The sequence below is a fragment of the Vespa mandarinia genome, chromosome 6 (genome assembly GCF_050613455.1).
Source record: "Vespa mandarinia isolate Hongniang chromosome 6, ASM5061345v1, whole genome shotgun sequence".
NCBI lineage: Eukaryota > Metazoa > Arthropoda > Insecta > Hymenoptera > Vespidae > Vespa > Vespa mandarinia.
This window is the reverse complement of record NC_140815.1, coordinates 2,022,916-2,040,653: the sequence shown is the minus strand read 5'-3', so window position 1 is coordinate 2,040,653 and position 17,738 is coordinate 2,022,916. Positions and strand designations below refer to the sequence as shown.

Here is a 17,738-nt window from a genome sequence, read left to right as displayed (position 1 = left end):
CATGTCTTACGTTCGGTAAAAAGAAAAAAAGAACAAAAAATAGAAAAAAGATAAATAAAATAAAGTGATCGTAGTATTTCATAAAGTGATCGAACGCAAATATTTTAATTTTCATCGGAAATTATAATTTCAATTATCGGTATTTAATAAATGATTGAACATAGATTCATAATTTCTCATTATTACATAATATGTAATGCTAAATTATATTCTCATTTTTATAACACACCTTATTGAAGTACTTTCGATATGTATAAGTTGTTAAAGATTAGAAAATAACTCGCAATTATAGATAAAATCAATTACGCGTTAATACAAACCAGATAAATGAGACTGATCACGTTACAGTTGTGTGTTAATGTAAAGATAAAATAAATATGATAGGTTTTTTAAAAAAAAACTTTTGTTTAGTAAACGATCAGTAATAATTTCTTCGTTCGTAGTGATATAATAATTGTTTCTTTTTTATTTTATTTTCTTTTTTTAAAGTCGATCGTGAAAAATAAAAAAGAAGTAAAAGAATGAAAAACAAAAAAGATGACAGGAGAATGGGATAAATATTTTGCGGTAAAGAAATTTTCAAATACAAAATTGTTTTGATACGTCTAAATGACCGATGTTGCCAATGCGATTTAATAGACGCTCAGCGTCAACACGAGTCGGGTCAAGTGAGTAATTGAACTCAAGAAACGATTGTAAATTAAGATCACTCTGAGAACCGTGGTAACGTGATCGCACTTTCGAGAAAAGTCAAAACAATTTGTTAAAAAACAAAAGTATCCGCGAGAAAATATTAAAAGGAAAAAAAGTATAGAATTGTGTGAAAAAAATTTATAATTTATTCATTACATTTTATAAACTGAATTTGTATTTTATAAATCTATTGAATAAAATACAAACGAAATAAAACTAAAGTGATAATAAAATTTTTAAGAAAATTTATATGACTATAAAATTTATATTAATTCTTACACTAATAAAACTACATATTTGTATTAATAAAATAAAATTCCAAATATAATATCTGTTCTTTAGACATTTTTTTTTCTTTTTTATTTTTCACAACGTTTACTACATAGTACGAACGAAATAATGAAAACTTCAATTGCAAAGAATGAGAAACTAAAATGATATAACTATATATAATTTTAAATTCATATAAAATCATATAAGCCTGTTGTATAAGAGAGAAACGATATAAAATTAACGAGATAATAAAATTTTTTTTTAAATTTATATGGCTATAAAACTATTTGTATTAATCCCTACACTAATAAAACTACATATTTGTATTAATAAAATAAAATTTCAGATATAATATCAGTCCTTTTTTTTCTTTTTTCTTTTTTTTTCACGACACTTACTATATAATATAAAAGAGACAATGAAGACTTCAATTGCAAAGGATGAGGAATTAAAACGATATAACTGTCTTAATATTTGTCAACATATACTTCTAATCTGCAGCTTACGAAGCAGTAATTTAAGTACCATCAGCAATAAGTAACTTAAAAAAAAAAAGTAAAAGCCAACGTAGTAACGCAAAATGAAGACAAATAATTTATAATTATCCATATAAATAAATTTTGACCATCGATGAATATCAAACAATAAAAAATTTGATAATTTATAATGTTCCAAAAATGAAGTAATACGATCGATATTCTTTCTATTTCTTTTAAATGATGGTTAAATGGCATCCATATCTTTGTTCTATCGATTGAATGTTTCAATACATATGATGCTTACATAAATGATTCAAATAACAATATAGAGATATGTATTATATAAATATATATATATAAAATAGTTGTAATCGTTTATTGATAAGCTTGCAAAAAAAATAGATATTTATAATAATCGTTAAAAACTATTTATAAAAGAGTTTAATTCTGTACTTTTAAAATTTTAATATAGAGGAGATAAAAGAGAGAAGAATGTAACTTATCAATTTAAAAATATTTAACAAAAATTTTTGCTTATAAGTCTTAAATTAATATCTTTCCAACTATGAGTCATTTCGCCTGTTCCAGAAAAATTAATTTAACGAATCATAATCATTGTACTTTCAAATAAGATCGAATATAACCCATAGAATTATAATTTGCAATATGAGTTGAATATAAAACGATTTAAAGAACAAAAGAGAGAGAGAGAGAGAGAAAGAGAGAGAGAGAGAGAGAGAGAGAGAGAGAAATTTAACGCAAGAAAAAAAAATAGAACGAAAAATACGAAAAAATAAATATCAAATAATTAATTCGATCGAAAAGAATCAATATATTCAATTTAAACACGATAGGTTTTTCAACGAAATATCTATTTGCATATCAAAGCTCATCGACGTTTTTTTCCGAACAGATTAACGTATTTTTATTAGCATAGTGTATCGGCTTATGTATCAAGAAAAAAAAAATAAAAATAAAAAAGCAAATTCATCGACACAATTTGTTTTACCTATACATAACCTTGAAGATTAAAAAGAGTGTCGTTCGAAGAGGAAAAAACCGAAAAAGAAATAAGTAAAAAAAAAAAATAAAACCGATGAAAGAAACTCTACAAATTTAGACATGTCATCGAAAAAAAAAAGGAAAAAAAAAAAAGAAGAAAAAGGTGTTCCTCGAAGGTGCGTCGTTTAATGTCACATATCACGTACTTTTTTGTCGTAATAGATGTACAACCCTTAAATCGGTAACGGATAAAGAATTACTATTACGATATTGTACGTTCATCGAACGTATTGGACAACGATAATGATGACGATGACAACGACGATGATGACGATGACAACGACAACGACAACGACGACGATCTGCGGCGACTCGATTTGCGGCGACTCGATTTGCGGCGACTCGATTTGCGGCGGCTCTGCTAACGGTGTGTGTAAAGAAGCACCGGCAAGGCGGATGGCAGTCGCGTCTCGACCGTCGTGCGTTCCGCTTCGTAAGGATTGTTATTCGTGTTTTCTACCCTTCATCATCGTTCTCATACATTCTTACTTTTTATATTAGGACACGTTATATATATACATACATATATACATACATATATATATATACATATATACAGATATATTACTCTACGGACACGCATACGTGTGCGTGTGCACTACACAAAGCTATACGTATACGCAGGACGCACGCGCGCACACGCATACACACGCACACGCATATATATACATACATACATACTAAAGAGATTTTACGGTTTCGCCCTTCTCGACTATTCTCCTCGCCGATTATTCCCCCATACTCTTTCGCCGTCCTGCAATTCCCGTTTCTACTGGAGCAACGGACAGAAAAGGAACGAACGGCTCTCGAAACGGAGACCGAACGACCGCGATCAACGTGAACGAAGCGGTCTACTAAGGAAAACAAGGAGAAGAGCAAGGAAGAAAGGTGAGTTTCTTCCACCAGTCGCGAATTCCAAACAACTCCTGCGCGTCCTTAGATTGGTATTGTAAAATATATATTTTTATACTCTCGTCTCTCTGTCTTTCTCTCTCTCTCTCACTCTCTCTCTCTGTCTTTCTCTCTCTCTCTCTCTCTCTGTCTTTCTCTCTCTCTCTCTCTCTCTCTCTGTCTTTCTCTCTCTCTCTCTCTCTCTCTCTGTCTTTCTCTCTCTCTCTCTCTCTCTCTCTCTCTCTCTCCTTCTTTCTCTCTCATTCTCTTCCTCTCTTTCTCTCTCTCTTTCTCCCTCTCTCTCTCTCTTTCATTTGCATTAGAATCGTACGAACATCATAATTACATTACGTATTTTATGTATTTACTCATGTGTTTACATACATATGTACATATATATTCATATATCCTGTATCAAGAATATTGTCGATCCAAATCATCGTTCATTTTCATTTTTTATTCTTTCTTTGTTCTTTCTATCACGTAAGAAAATTTATTCGTGGTATTATTACACCAACCATTTTGATGTATTAAATACATCAGGTGAAATAATTTCAAATAATCTAATGAAGATATTACATAATGCTATTTTCTTCTTCTTTGGCACGTAATTAATGGCAAAGAGAGAGAGAGAGAGAGAAGAATACAAATTCTCTTTTCTATATTCTTTTTACGTCAATTTTAGATATTATTTTCAGACGCGCGTGATTTAACAATTTTTTTTGTTCTTTATCGTTAATTATTATCTTTTCTTTTCCTTCGCTTTATTTTATATTTTTTGTTCTTACGTTTTATACGTGATAAGTCTATGCGATAATGTTTGTGTTGATTATCATCGATATGCAACTTTACATTACGACCGTGACCTGTAAAATAGTAGAATAATTTATCGTAAGATAAAACAGTTTCAGTTCGCCCATTTCTCAATCTTTGTCGTGTATGCACTTGGAAAGTTACGTATAAAGTTGGTAGTACGTCTGTGTTAGTCAGCCATATAAGCGCTGGTTTCCTTTGTGCAACCTTTGATCGAACTATGTATTCGAACGAATGGATTCAATCGCGTATGAAAGGTTCGTCGAATCAAATTATATGTATTCTTATATTGTTAATCTTAAACGAATATTTATAGAATAAAGAAATATTTTTCTTTGATATATGTCATTATGTATATATATATATATATATATATATATATATATATATGTATATATATATTCAGTAACTTGGATTTACTTTAAGATAGAATGATTAGTTATAATCCAATATTATTACCTGAACGTTACTTTTTTTCATAATAAACCAACAAAAGAAAAAACTATCGTTTTAAAAAAAAATCACTTGAAAGAAAAAAATATTAATCAATGATCAATTCTAAATTTACCTTAGTCAAGTCTCATTTCAGAGGGGCGAAGGAGAAGAAGAAAAACGATCCCGTTAAACTTGACGCGCCGGAAAGAAGATAAAACGATATCTCAAGCATTCAATCTTTTCTTTCCTTTTTTATATATATATATATATATATATATATATATGTATTTCTTTTTCTTTTATTTAATGTACACGATAAAAAATTGTATTTGATTGTACTCCTTCCTATCTTTTATCTTTCTCTATTCCAATGCATTATTTCTATCTTCTTATGATTTAAGAATATTATCGTAACTTTCGATCTACTGATCGATGAGTGATTGAATGATATGAATAATTCTTTAATGAAAATAAGTATATATATATATAGTGATAGAAATTTTCGAAACGAATATCAATTTTACGTATTTCATGTTAGACTGTTTAACATGATATAAAGATTTGGAACACGTGATTCTCATTGTTGAACGACGTGCACCTGTTGTTTCTCTTAACGAAAAAGAAAAGATTGGACAAATTACGAACGAATTTTGTCTGATGTTTGATTCTAGGATCTTTCATACAAAAATACATTTAACTTATTCCAGTTAATAAATATTAGACTAGCTTTGAACGAACGACGAAAGAAGAAAATTATACGGATATAATGATCTATGGTTTTCTTTCCTTTCTTTTTTGTTTTTTTTTTCTTTTTTTTTTGTTTCATTTAACGTACTTTCGTACATACGGAATTGACTTGGATACAGATAGGAAGTCTTTCTAAACTGCTCCAGAATCTAATCGTTAGAATGGAATTTCTAACTTACGATTGGCATAGACAAGATCGAAAGGAGTTTAGATGCAAGAGATTGATTTCTTCGATAGTTTATAAAACTCGATCAATTTTATACTATATTATCATTTAATAATAATTTTTCAATTTTCTTCTTTCTTTTCTTTTCTTTTTTGTTTCGTCTTTCTTTTTTTCTTTTTTTCTTTTTTCTTCCTCCCCTCCTCCCCTTTGCCCCTTTCAAATTACTAGCCAGGGAAAGCAAAAGAAAGTTGTTCGTTTTAACATTTCTCGCAATATTTTCCACGTAGAAAGTTTTCCATAAAATTGTCGTTGATGGTAAACGATCGGCACGTGTTAATATTGATTTTCTCTCGTGTTCATTTGTAACGTTGGTAAATGTGATTGTTTCAGCGAATAAAATGGTCTTGGTATCGGGACAAGGCATATCCAGTTAATGAAGATTTACTTTAAGAGGAACGTAATTCATTTCTACAAAAGTGGGAAAAAAAACGGAAAAGAAGAAAAAAAAACAAAAGAAAAAAAGGAGGAGAAGCTATCGGACAAAAAGGCCGTTTATCAGTACATTAATTTAATAGAAAGGCACGTAGGATAAACATGGATCCATACTCATTAAGGTGAGTATTACAAAGAGCATAATAATATGATTTATATGTTTTGTTTGTATATGCGTACTTTCGTTTAATCTATTTATTACAAAAAATATTTAAGAAAAACGAAAGTAATTGAAAAAGAAAAAAGCTTGCCGAGAGAATTCGTTTCTAAGAAAACAAAAACAAAATAAATAAATAAACGTGAAATAAAGAAAAATAAACAGAAAATGAACGATGATAAGTAACAAATCGTTTCTTTCTCGATAAGCGCGGTCTTCTTTATTTAATATTTGGGAACTTTTTTTTTTTTTTTTTTTTTTCTTATATTTTATTTTATCTCTCTCTCTCTTTTTTCTCTCTTTTTTTGGATGATTGCGAACAAACTCGCAAAATACAACATCAATTTAATGGCAATATAATCATTTGACATTGAAATTTTTGATAATGTCTCGTAAAGCAATTTAACGTTTCAAGAAAAAAAAAATTTTAATACTATACTATGATAAATAAATTTCCATTTTTTTTTTTTTTTATTTTGAAGACATAATGAATTGGCCGCCAACATAGCAAAATTCTCGAATTTCTTATTCCTCAATCGTACCCGAAACGATATCTACTCATTACGTTTTCCGAACACGCAATAGTGTCTATCTACGTAGCAGTATATACTTTTTCTCTTCTTTTCTTTTTGAAAACATGTCCTTGTCCTAATATTACATGATATTTGCAAATCATAAAAGAAAAAGAAAAGAAAGAAAAAAAAAAAATAGTATAGCATCACAACTCATAAATCCACTTGCCAATAATTATTATTAAGTCAACGGTCTCAAATCTCTAGATTAAATTGTCATAAATAGTATGAATGATTAAATTTATCGCTATTCGAAAAAATGTTATAATACGTAATGTAAATGTTATAATACGTAAGCAAACATAAAAATAATACTTTATATGAATTTCTTTTTTTGCTACTCTTCTTAAACTTTATCGTCACTGTTTTATTGTATCGTTTACAATAATTTTTTTTTGTTTGTTTTTTTTTTTTTCTTTTTTCCGAACAAACTAAAGCTCTTCTTTCTATTTTATTTCCTGTTATTGCAATAAATTTTTCTAAATTTTGTTTGGTTTAAATTGTAAGCCAAATTTTGTTTTGTTATCTATCTGTCTATTTATCTCTCTCTCTCTCTCTCTCTCTCTCTCTCTCTCTCTCTCTCTCTCTCTCTCTCTCTCTCTCTCTCTCTTTTCTCTCTCTTTTTTCTCTCTTTTTTCTCTTTCTTTTTTCCTTTATCTCCACGTGTTTACTATGATAATTGTTATGAATCAGCACTGATTATAGATAAACTGATACGATCGATTATATTTTGATATTATACTTATAGCAAGGTAACGATTTACACTATCAAATCGATTTAAAAGATCGTTTAAAGAAAAAAAGAAATATATATATATATATATATATATATATATATATATATATATGAAAGCATATATATATATATGTATATATATATATATTCATATATATATATATATATATATATATATATATATATATGAAAGCATATATTGATAGAAATAGATAAAAAGATTTTTTTATTTATGATGATCGTCAAAGGAAAAGGAAATGATCGAACTCGCTTATATAATACAAATTCGTCCCACGCTAACCAGCCATTCGAATATATGTACTTACTTACTTAGTTACAAATGTACACGTATTATTTCTCGATCCTTGAATGAATATCCATTTACTTAATGTTGTTTTTCTTCGAATGACGAATAAGAAACAACTAAATCCTAAATTTGGTTCGAGCCAATGCGGTTGAGAATTTTTTAGAAAACTTTGACGTTATGGTCGGACTAAAATCAGTATAACGAATGACGTATTCAACAAATTTCGAAAAATTGCTATTGGAAGGAATTGCGCAATTTATTTTTCTTCAATATTCCTAATCATTATTATTACTATTATTATTATTATTATTATTATTATTATTATTATTATTATTATTATTATTATTATTATTATTGTTATTATTATTATTATTATTATTATTATTATTATTATTATTATTATTATTATTATTATATCATCGTTACGTTACAATATTAATTTCGAGATATTGCAATATTAAAAAAAGTCATGCCGTTTGCTTGAAACAAAATTCATATAAATAATGATAATATATATTATTTATGACAAGCAAGTGTGCACTTTTTATATCGTGGTCACAGAATAGACGACAGCGATATTTATCTATTTTTTCACGTACTACTGTTATCTCGTTCATTCTTGTTGTCTATTGTTTAATATGTAGAATGAAAACATTAACGCATTAATAATAAATCTTTCTTTTTGTTTTCTTTGTTATCGTTCTATTTAATTTTTTTTTTTCGTCTTAATCATCAATTATCCAATAAAGTAGGTCCTATTAAGATGTCACATTTGAGAAATTCGATGTTCATCTGAACATTTAGCGCGGATTTCGTTCATTTCTATTTTTTGTTCTTTTTTTTTTTTTTTTTTTTATAAATACAATAGGATAATTCTTATTAATCGAGATGCTCGTAACTAATTATCGATTTTAATTCTATCTCCGATCATTTTTATCGAAATTTACAAATGAAACAAACTATAAAGGTAATGCTAAGAGTAACGTCGAGTGTTGGAGAAACTGATTACAATTCTTCCTGTCTCGATACTACTTCAAATTCAAAATATCCATGACGTAACGTCATGTATACGAGAGCTAGATAGTCATTTCAACGCATAAGCACAACCGACTAAGAAACGTGTCGGCTATTATACGATATTTCACAGACACGATTAACTTTTGCGGAGAATTTTTCTGAAAGGTTATTAACCCTTACAATACGTGAAATATGTCAAAAAAAAAAAAAAAAAAAGAAATAAATAAATAAATAAAAAGATAAAAAAAAAGTGAAAAAGAAAAAAAAACGAAAACTTTTTGCTCGAAATAATGATTTTATTCTACTAAAAGTTTTCTTTTCTTTTTTCTCCTTTTTTCTTTTTCTATTTTTTTTTTTACAATAAATCTTAAAATGCTCCTTCCATTCAAATTTAAATCTCTTTAGTGACGTTTTTTATCTTTTCAATTTTTAAAACAAAAAAGCGTTTAGACAGTAAACGTAAAAGATTAGATAATCAATGTCGACCAATGACATATTCTCACTTTGAACCATGTTTTTATGTTATTTTCTTTTTTAACTTCTCTCTTTCTTTTTTTTTTTAATCATGTTATTAACCATGTTATATGTTGAAATGATTCAAACTTTAATCTCTTTTATAACAGATGGTTCAGAGTAAAATACTTTTATATAACACGTGTTCTCTGAATGAATTATTATTTGATTTGAATACAATTTTTTAATTACTCTTAATAAATAAAACAAAGTAATCTATATAAAGAGAGAAGAGAAAGAGAGAGAAAAAGGAAGATAATTGTTCAGAACAATTAAATAAATAAATCGACGATGATATAGAAGAGAATAAACATAAACTATTAATTACAGTTGAGAAACTTATCTATAAGTACTTGATTAGCATGTCGATGAACGTAGTCATTGAAAAAATTAATGAATTAAATATATTATTCCATTTTCAAAATATTCGAGTATAATATGTTCACTTTGAATCAGTTGAAAATATATACATATCAAAAGCATAAAGCAGGTATTTTGATTTGTAAAAATGAAAATTAAAATTTCTCATTTTGTAAAATCAAATAAGTAGTTCGTCGATCATTGTCAATCTTTACGTAATGAACAACAAAAAGAAAAGAAATAAAAGAAGAAGGTTTAAGAAAAGCTAAACTTGAATAATATGGGGTGGATCGAAAGTTCCAAAGTATAATTTGAAAGAAGAAAAAAAAAAAAGAGAAAAAAAAATTCGATTAGTCCTTTCCGAAATTTTTTAAGTTCATCTTTTTTGTTCTTTTTCTCAGATTGCAAGATCACGTAAGAACAAGATCACCGTAGTAACTTTTGTCCCACCCTGTATAACTCGCAAGAACTATAATTACTGTCCCTCGTAACGAACGAACGAACGAACGAACGAACGAACGGACGAACGAATGAATATTGCACGTTCAAACATATTAGCCCGATGATGTATTACACTTTACAATACATACGTCTTTAGCGTTTTCAATAGCCGGACAAAGCAAGCATCGAGAGCGTTGAAACGTTTGAATCGCGTAGAAACGTGAAATGTCATCGAGTAAACGGAGTTGGCTTTGTAGTATTGTACAACTCTGGAGAAAAGTTAAAAACACCCTGTACACCCAGTAAAATAGTCACTCGAACGATTCGATAATTTTTTTCTTAAAGTCTTTAAAATCATTTTTTTTTTTTTTTTTTTTTTTTTTTTAATTTATTACTGTATCGTATAAAATAAATCCATTGAATTTTTAAACCTATCCGATGATACATTATAATCAATTACTGATTTTTATATTTTTATTTATTCGACGCATAAACGTTTATTAATAAAATCATATCTATATATATATATATATATATATATATATATATATATATATATATTATGTATATATATAGTAATTATATAGATAAAATAAACAATATATAATATTGATTTAGATGAATTTTGACAGTTAAAGAGACGTTAAAAGTGTTTCAAATTTTTGACGCGATTAATTGAATTTCTGTCTCTCTCTCTCTCTCTCTCTCTCTCTCACTCTCTCTTTCTCTTTCTCTCTCTCTCTCTCTCTTTCTCTCTCTCTCACTCTCTCTTTCTCTCTCTCTCTCTCTCTCTTTCTCTCTCTTTCTCTCTCTCTTTTTCTCTCATTCGAAAGATTCGTTATAACTTCCAATCAAATCTAAAACGTTAACGGACCAATAAGAAAGAGATAGTAGAAATAGCGAAGCACGGAAACGCCGAAGCTGTGGCATAAAACCTTGGCGAAAGAATAAAAATAGAATTTTCTCTGACGAAAGGAAGAATGGATGAGAGGTGGTGGTGTTGGTCGCGGTGGCGTTGATACGAGAGATACAAGATATCAACGTGTTCGTGAAACTGCCATCAGGGCTATCGGCCGTAGTATAAGAAGGGTCCATGGATGAGAAAGGAAGATAATAACGGTGCGATCGCGACTCTACAAGAGTAAGAGCGTCGATAATAATCGATGAATGCTACGGAATGGCGTACGACGATATGTAGGTAGTACTGCTTTTTTTACGACATATAAAAAAGAAAAAGAAACAAAATATAGAAAGAAAAAAAAGAACACAAAAAAATAGAACACCCGGCATGACTGAGCACAATTCATGATTGTTCAGAATCTCACATAACATCATAATACTTGCGGATGTATTGTGTGCATATAATCGAAAAAACAATCAAATAACGAATACATATAAGTAATACATATATACATGTATACATGAATACATACATATATGTATTTATATATTACGTATGTAACAAAGTAATTCACGATCGTCCAAATGTTATTTCATCATTACATGTCATCGTCTACTGTCGTCGTAGTATTAGCTTAGTCGTAGCATTAATCGAAAGCAGAATGTCATTTAACCGACATTGACCGATTCCGTCGATTCTTTCTGACTTAGACTTTCACACGCGTTTTTTTTTCTCTTCTTTAAGACGTTAATAGCAGGATGAGCGTGAGAAAAAGTAATCCTTGTAAGAGTGTTTAACGTTCATAAAATCCTTTCGAAAGATGCTTCGTTCGAGAAAGTTAAATATGTGTATATATATATATATAAGAATGCATGCTACGAAGCATTACATGACTATGTAGTGTATTTTTATATAGATATACATACATATAAATATATATATATATATTTATATATTTATATATTTATATATATATATATGTCTATATAGTACCTACGAATCGAGTAAACTTGATTATGAATGCTTCTAGAGAACATATGCCAAGTCGCATCCATTAATGTCACTTTGTTACGAAAGGTAATTCGCTTGGAAACAATCGATTTGACTTTGCAACTTGACATAGAGTTAGCCGAGAAATGGGGAATATGTAGTTAAGTTCATTAATTGTTAATTGTAATGGATCGTTGGATTTTAAGTTCCAAGACTCTTAAACTTTGATCTTTGTAGGTTTAAACTTATAAGGATCATTTATATTTGTTTAAGCAAGATCTTTGACAAATAATATTTCCATGTGATAATACGAATGATTAAAAAAAAAAAAAAAAAAAGGAAAGGAAAGAAAAGAAAAATAGCTTAATGGAATATTTTTAATTGCGTAAAATCGCAATAAAATTTTTTTCACGCTCAGAATAAAATTCATTAGAACTACCAACAGTTAACATGAGGAATAATGCAATTAGAAACATACATCGACATTGCTAATAATGTATGTGGCACAAACTAGAGAGCGATTCACAAGAAGCAAATGCAATTCCATAGATGACATACCACATAAATAATACCTACCTGTTTGTGAAGAATCACAATAATAAATAATTCTCAAGAATGTAGTTCTTCGAATAATAAAAGACAGAAGAGAATAATAATAATTAAAAAAAAAAAAAAAAAAAAAACAAAAAAAAAACAAAAAAAAAAATTGTTTTTACAGTGTCGAACGCGAGGCATCGAAGAACATCGAGGAAAATGAAAGAGAATGCTTTAAAGATGCAATCGTGTCAAGTCGAAGTCTCAATAAGAATTTCGTCGAATCGACAAATATTAAAAAAGCTTTTCGCCAGGTAAATATTAATACGTTAAATATTAAAAATTTTTAAATAGGAACACCTAATTGTTAATAAATGATAACAGTTATCAGTTGTTAGTTTCTAAAAAAAAAGACCTTGTTCTATTACTACACTTACATATTTTATATTTTTTTTCTTATATATTTTTTCCTCGCAACAAACATTACATTACGTTTAGAATTAAATCGAAAAGTTCAGATGTTTCTATTTAATTATTAAAATTAAATTATTTCATATAAAACATCTTGAGAATTAAACAAAATTATGGTCTTATAGAATTGTTAATGAATAAATTCTGATCGGTTTAGATCTTAGCATGCTTCATCGCGGCTTCTTTCCACATAGTAGTTGGTCTCAGTATGGCATACTCGGCTATCCTCGTACCACACCTCGAGGCTAAAGACGCGGAAATACCAGCAACGAAGAAAGAGACTGCTTGGATAGGTAAGAAATGCTATAAATAAGAAGGTTGGAATATTAAATACATACAACGAACGAAAAAGAATGAATAAAATTGATAAATGGATAGCAAAGGAGGTTGAAATAAAAAAAAAAGTGTTTAGAGGATAGGTTGTGGGAGGTTGTTGTAGAGAATGAGAGATTTGTTGAGGGAAGGTGCAACGTTAAGTAGTCGGATTGACGAGTAGAGTCTACTTAGCAACGCCTTAACGCGGATTAAATTAGAGCTCGAGAGAAGAGTATAACGGCTGTGACCTACCGCGTTCGCATCTTCCTTTTTATATCGAGAAGCAAGAAACGTTCTTGTTATTACCCCTGGGTCATTCGCGAGTCAGCTTAATGAAACAAATAACGGTCTATTGAGAATATCTATAAAATAAACTTTATCCTCTTTCTTTCTTTTTTTATTTTTATTTTTATTTTTATTTTTTTTTTTTATTTTTTCAAACATTTTTTTTTTTTAATTTTTTTTTATTTTTTTATTTTATTTTTTTTTTATTTTTTTTTTTATTTTTCTCGTCCTATTATTTGTTACAGCTAGCGTGGTGGTATTATTCGTACCAGTTGGTGCAGTTCTAAGTGGTTTTCTAATGGAAACAATTGGAAGGTTAAGGACATTGCAGATCGGTGCTATCCCATGCATTGTAGGTTGGGCATTGATAGCTTCGTCGAGTAATCTATCAATGCTTTTAGTCGGTCGACTATTATCTGGTATATCATGTGCAATGGGTAGCTCACCTGCAATTGTCTATATAACAGAAGTCGCGAGACCAGATTTAAGAGGGTCAATGATATCTTTCGGACCAACCCTCGCTTCCTTTGGTATGCTTTTATCGTATTTAAAAGGTGCATACATACATTGGCGTTTAGTTGCTTGGCTCAGCATCATTTATGCTGTTGTACCGATAATTTTGATACAATTTTTCGTACCGGAGTCACCAGTTTGGTTAGTTTCGAAGGGACGAGTAGACGACGCAAGAAAATCTTTAGAATGGTGAGAAGTATACAGATCAATAAAATAATAAACATTACCATGAAAAATGTTTCCTATGGTTTCAATTTGGAATCTAATATTTGAAATCTAGGTTATACAAATCCGATGAGAAACAAGGTACTGTATCGCAGGCAGAAGCACAATTCGCATTGATCATGAAAGAAAATGAAATCAAACTGAGCGAACAAAGAAGGAGCAAACATGGCAACGCCTTTAATAAATTACGTGGTTTTCTCAAGCCTACCGGATGGAAACCGATGACGATACTTTTTCTATTTTTCATGTTCCAACAATTTTCTGGAATTTATATAACCCTCTTTTATGCTGTCACGTGGTTTCAAGTAAGTCGAACTGAAAATTATATATATTTAGTGGAAAGTAGATCGATAATATAACGTTAAAAAAACAAAAATCTCTTCCTCGTTATCTATATCTGTATAAAACTAACGATCTCGAAAGTATTAGTTTGCGATTTACAATGTTCTAAGACGCATAATTTCTCCAAAAAAAAAAAAAAAATAAAAAAAAAAATAAATAAAGATAATAATTCTACTAAAGCATTGAATATAAATATTACAGGGAAAATTATTCTCATAACTTTTTTTTTTTTTTTTTTCTTCTACGATATTTCACTGTGAGAACTTATATAACACATTGTCGATATATTTTTTGACAATTATTTGCATCTGGCTGCAAAATAAGTACATTGAACATTACTAATTTTGAAATCTCAATTAAGGTTTTACAAATTAATTTCCTTATCCCTAGGGATAAGCCATAAAATGAGAATGTTATCATTGATTTACTTCAAATATTAGGACGTTGGCGCCGGCGTAGACGCATACCTATCATCGATCCTGGTGGGTCTAACACGATTTTTATGCTCGATGGTAAATACTTGGCTACTTCGACGATTCAAAAGAAGACCATTGTGCATAATTTCATCATTGGGAATGGCAGCATGTATGATCGTTTCCGGTTATTTCACTTTACGCATTCATCAGGGTGATCGAAGCGGTTATTGGGTGAGTTCTTCTTTATGTAATAATTATCTAATAATTTTATGTAACATTATCTATCTTTAAATCATTATCGAGAGGATGATAGATATATGGGTGGAGGAGCTAGGCTTACTCGATGTTGTTCACATATTTATGTTAACATATGTCATTCATCAATTTGATCAAATATTAAAAATTTTCAATATATTATATACATATCTAAATAAATTAAACGTGGACGACTTATCGATTACTTGTTGATCAATCCAATCCTAACGTATTTTTATCTATCGATGTTAGATATTAAACGATATTAATTATTGGCCAATTTAATATTATATTATTAATATATATCATTGAATATTTTAATAAATGCATTTAATATTGTGATATATATTATATAAAACATTGAAAATATAATCGACATTGATTATTAGGCCGAACAATGTTTTAGGTGCCAATCGTCTGTCTTTTGCTATATGTTTGCACTTCTATGGTCGGAATGTTAACCATACCATGGACAATGACGGCCGAGTTGTTCCCAACAGAGATTCGAGGAATTGCTCATTCTATTAGTTACTCAATGGCCAATTTAATTATGTTCGCTGCACTTCAAAGTTACCGTAGTCTCCAAGACTTTTTAGGAGGTACGACGATTTATTTAATTTAACACTTGAATCGTTAACACGACACAATACGAAAAAAAAGAACTAACAAATGTATATATGTATATAGGTTCTTATGCCGGTCAATGGTTCTTCGCTGGCATTTCATTGGCATCTACGATCTTCGTTATATTGATGTTGCCCGAGACACACGGCAAAAAGTTGTCGGAGATCGAAGAATATTTCCACAATCATTTCTTAGCAATCAGTTTTGGCAAATCGAAATCAACGAAAAAGCAACGTACGCAGAATAGATCACAACGAAGAATGAACACGGCAGCTAGTGAACCACTTAATCCGAAAACTGTACCGAATGTTTAATTTAATTTAGTTTAGTTTAGTTTAGTTTAGTTTAGTTTAGTTTAATTTAGTTCAATTTAGTTTGATTTAGTTCGTCTTTAGTTTCGTTTTCATCTTTCATTCTTTTTCTTTTGTCTTAAAATAATAATATACGTGTAGGTACGTAAGTATGTATGTATTTATAGGTATAGACATATACTTACGTATCTCATATAAGTATATTGTATAATAATAATAATAATAATAATAATGATAATAATACTAATAGTGATTTATGAAGATGAAAAACATTTATGTTTGCCGTTTGTACAAAGGCCTAACTATAAGCAAAAAATATTGTTTAATAACGTACTTAGGAAGAGATATTAAAATTCGGTTTAAAGCGTATCAACGTAATCATCTGTTTATAAGTTTTGTTTATTACTTCATATGTAAGCCGAGAACAGTCAAAAAGACAAACAGGAAAAGAATGTCGGTGCTTTTATTTTGACTATGAATCATTATTAATATTTTTTCTACTTCCAACGATACAATCTATAATGATAATAATAATGATAATAATCATTATAATAATAATAATGATAATAATAATAATAATAATAATAATAATAATAATAATAATAATAATAATAATAACAGTGATAATTAAAGTAGAACAATTTGTTAATTAAATCTTATGTAATCGATCTCAAAGATGACCACAAAGGATTATATTTAAACCTATATATGTTGACGATATGCTATCAACTTTGTGCGATAATAACAAAAATAGCCAATATAGATGTGAGAAAGTAAACAAGGAGAAAAAGATGGATTTAATGTGTATGTATGAGAATAATGAAAAAAAAAAAAAAAAAAAAAAAAGAGAAAAGTCAGTATTAGAGAAAAAGAAATACAAGCTAACATTAAATTCTTCTAATAAGTACTGACGAGTGAGGGGAGGGGAGGACAGATTGATGGTACTATTGAAGAATATCAATGTCTCTGTAAACAGTGCCTTAGTTCGTATCGAAAATCGAACATTTTCTAACAAAATTATAATATTACGTATCGATCTGATTTTTGTATAATTCCTCTTTGTTAGCTTTGTAATAAATAATATTTAATACAATGATTACGATCTAATAGTTAAATATATGACTACGATGTATTATACATATGAAACAATATTACTTGATATTTCGAGTTATACTTTTCTTTTTCTTTTTTTATTGGATACGAATGTGATATATACACGTATATTTGTATACATTTGTGTACATATATATATATGTATGTATGTACACACACACACACACACACACACTATATATATATATATACACACACACACATGTTATATATACAATAGTGCATTGTTTTGTTTTTTTTATAATAACGAACGCGATATAACATGCATATATATATATATATGTCAATG

The 17,738-nt window shown here is 28.7% G+C and overlaps 1 protein-coding gene across 5 annotated transcripts; it reads left to right on the top strand.

The window, feature by feature from the left end:
- Positions 1-2,898: 2,898 nt before the first annotated feature.
- Positions 2,899-17,189, top strand: LOC118440742 (trehalose transporter 1-like protein). 5 transcript variants are annotated; one of them, XM_035864201.2, is made up of 10 exons: positions 2,899-3,395; positions 5,950-6,173; positions 11,134-11,352; positions 12,764-12,893; positions 13,208-13,343; positions 13,896-14,352; positions 14,444-14,693; positions 15,171-15,377; positions 15,808-16,000; positions 16,089-17,189. In XM_035864201.2, exons 3-10 carry the CDS (start codon positions 11,318-11,320, stop codon positions 16,337-16,339), a joined length of 1,659 nt encoding a protein of 552 aa, XP_035720094.1. In that variant the 5' UTR covers positions 2,899-3,395; positions 5,950-6,173; positions 11,134-11,317; the 3' UTR covers positions 16,340-17,189. The 5 variants fall into 5 exon arrangements, with proteins under 5 accessions (XP_035720094.1, XP_035720100.1, XP_035720093.1 ...); XM_035864207.2 differs by having other exon boundaries at positions 11,130-11,348; XM_035864200.2 differs by having other exon boundaries at positions 11,130-11,352.
- Positions 17,190-17,738: the final 549 nt, after the last annotated feature.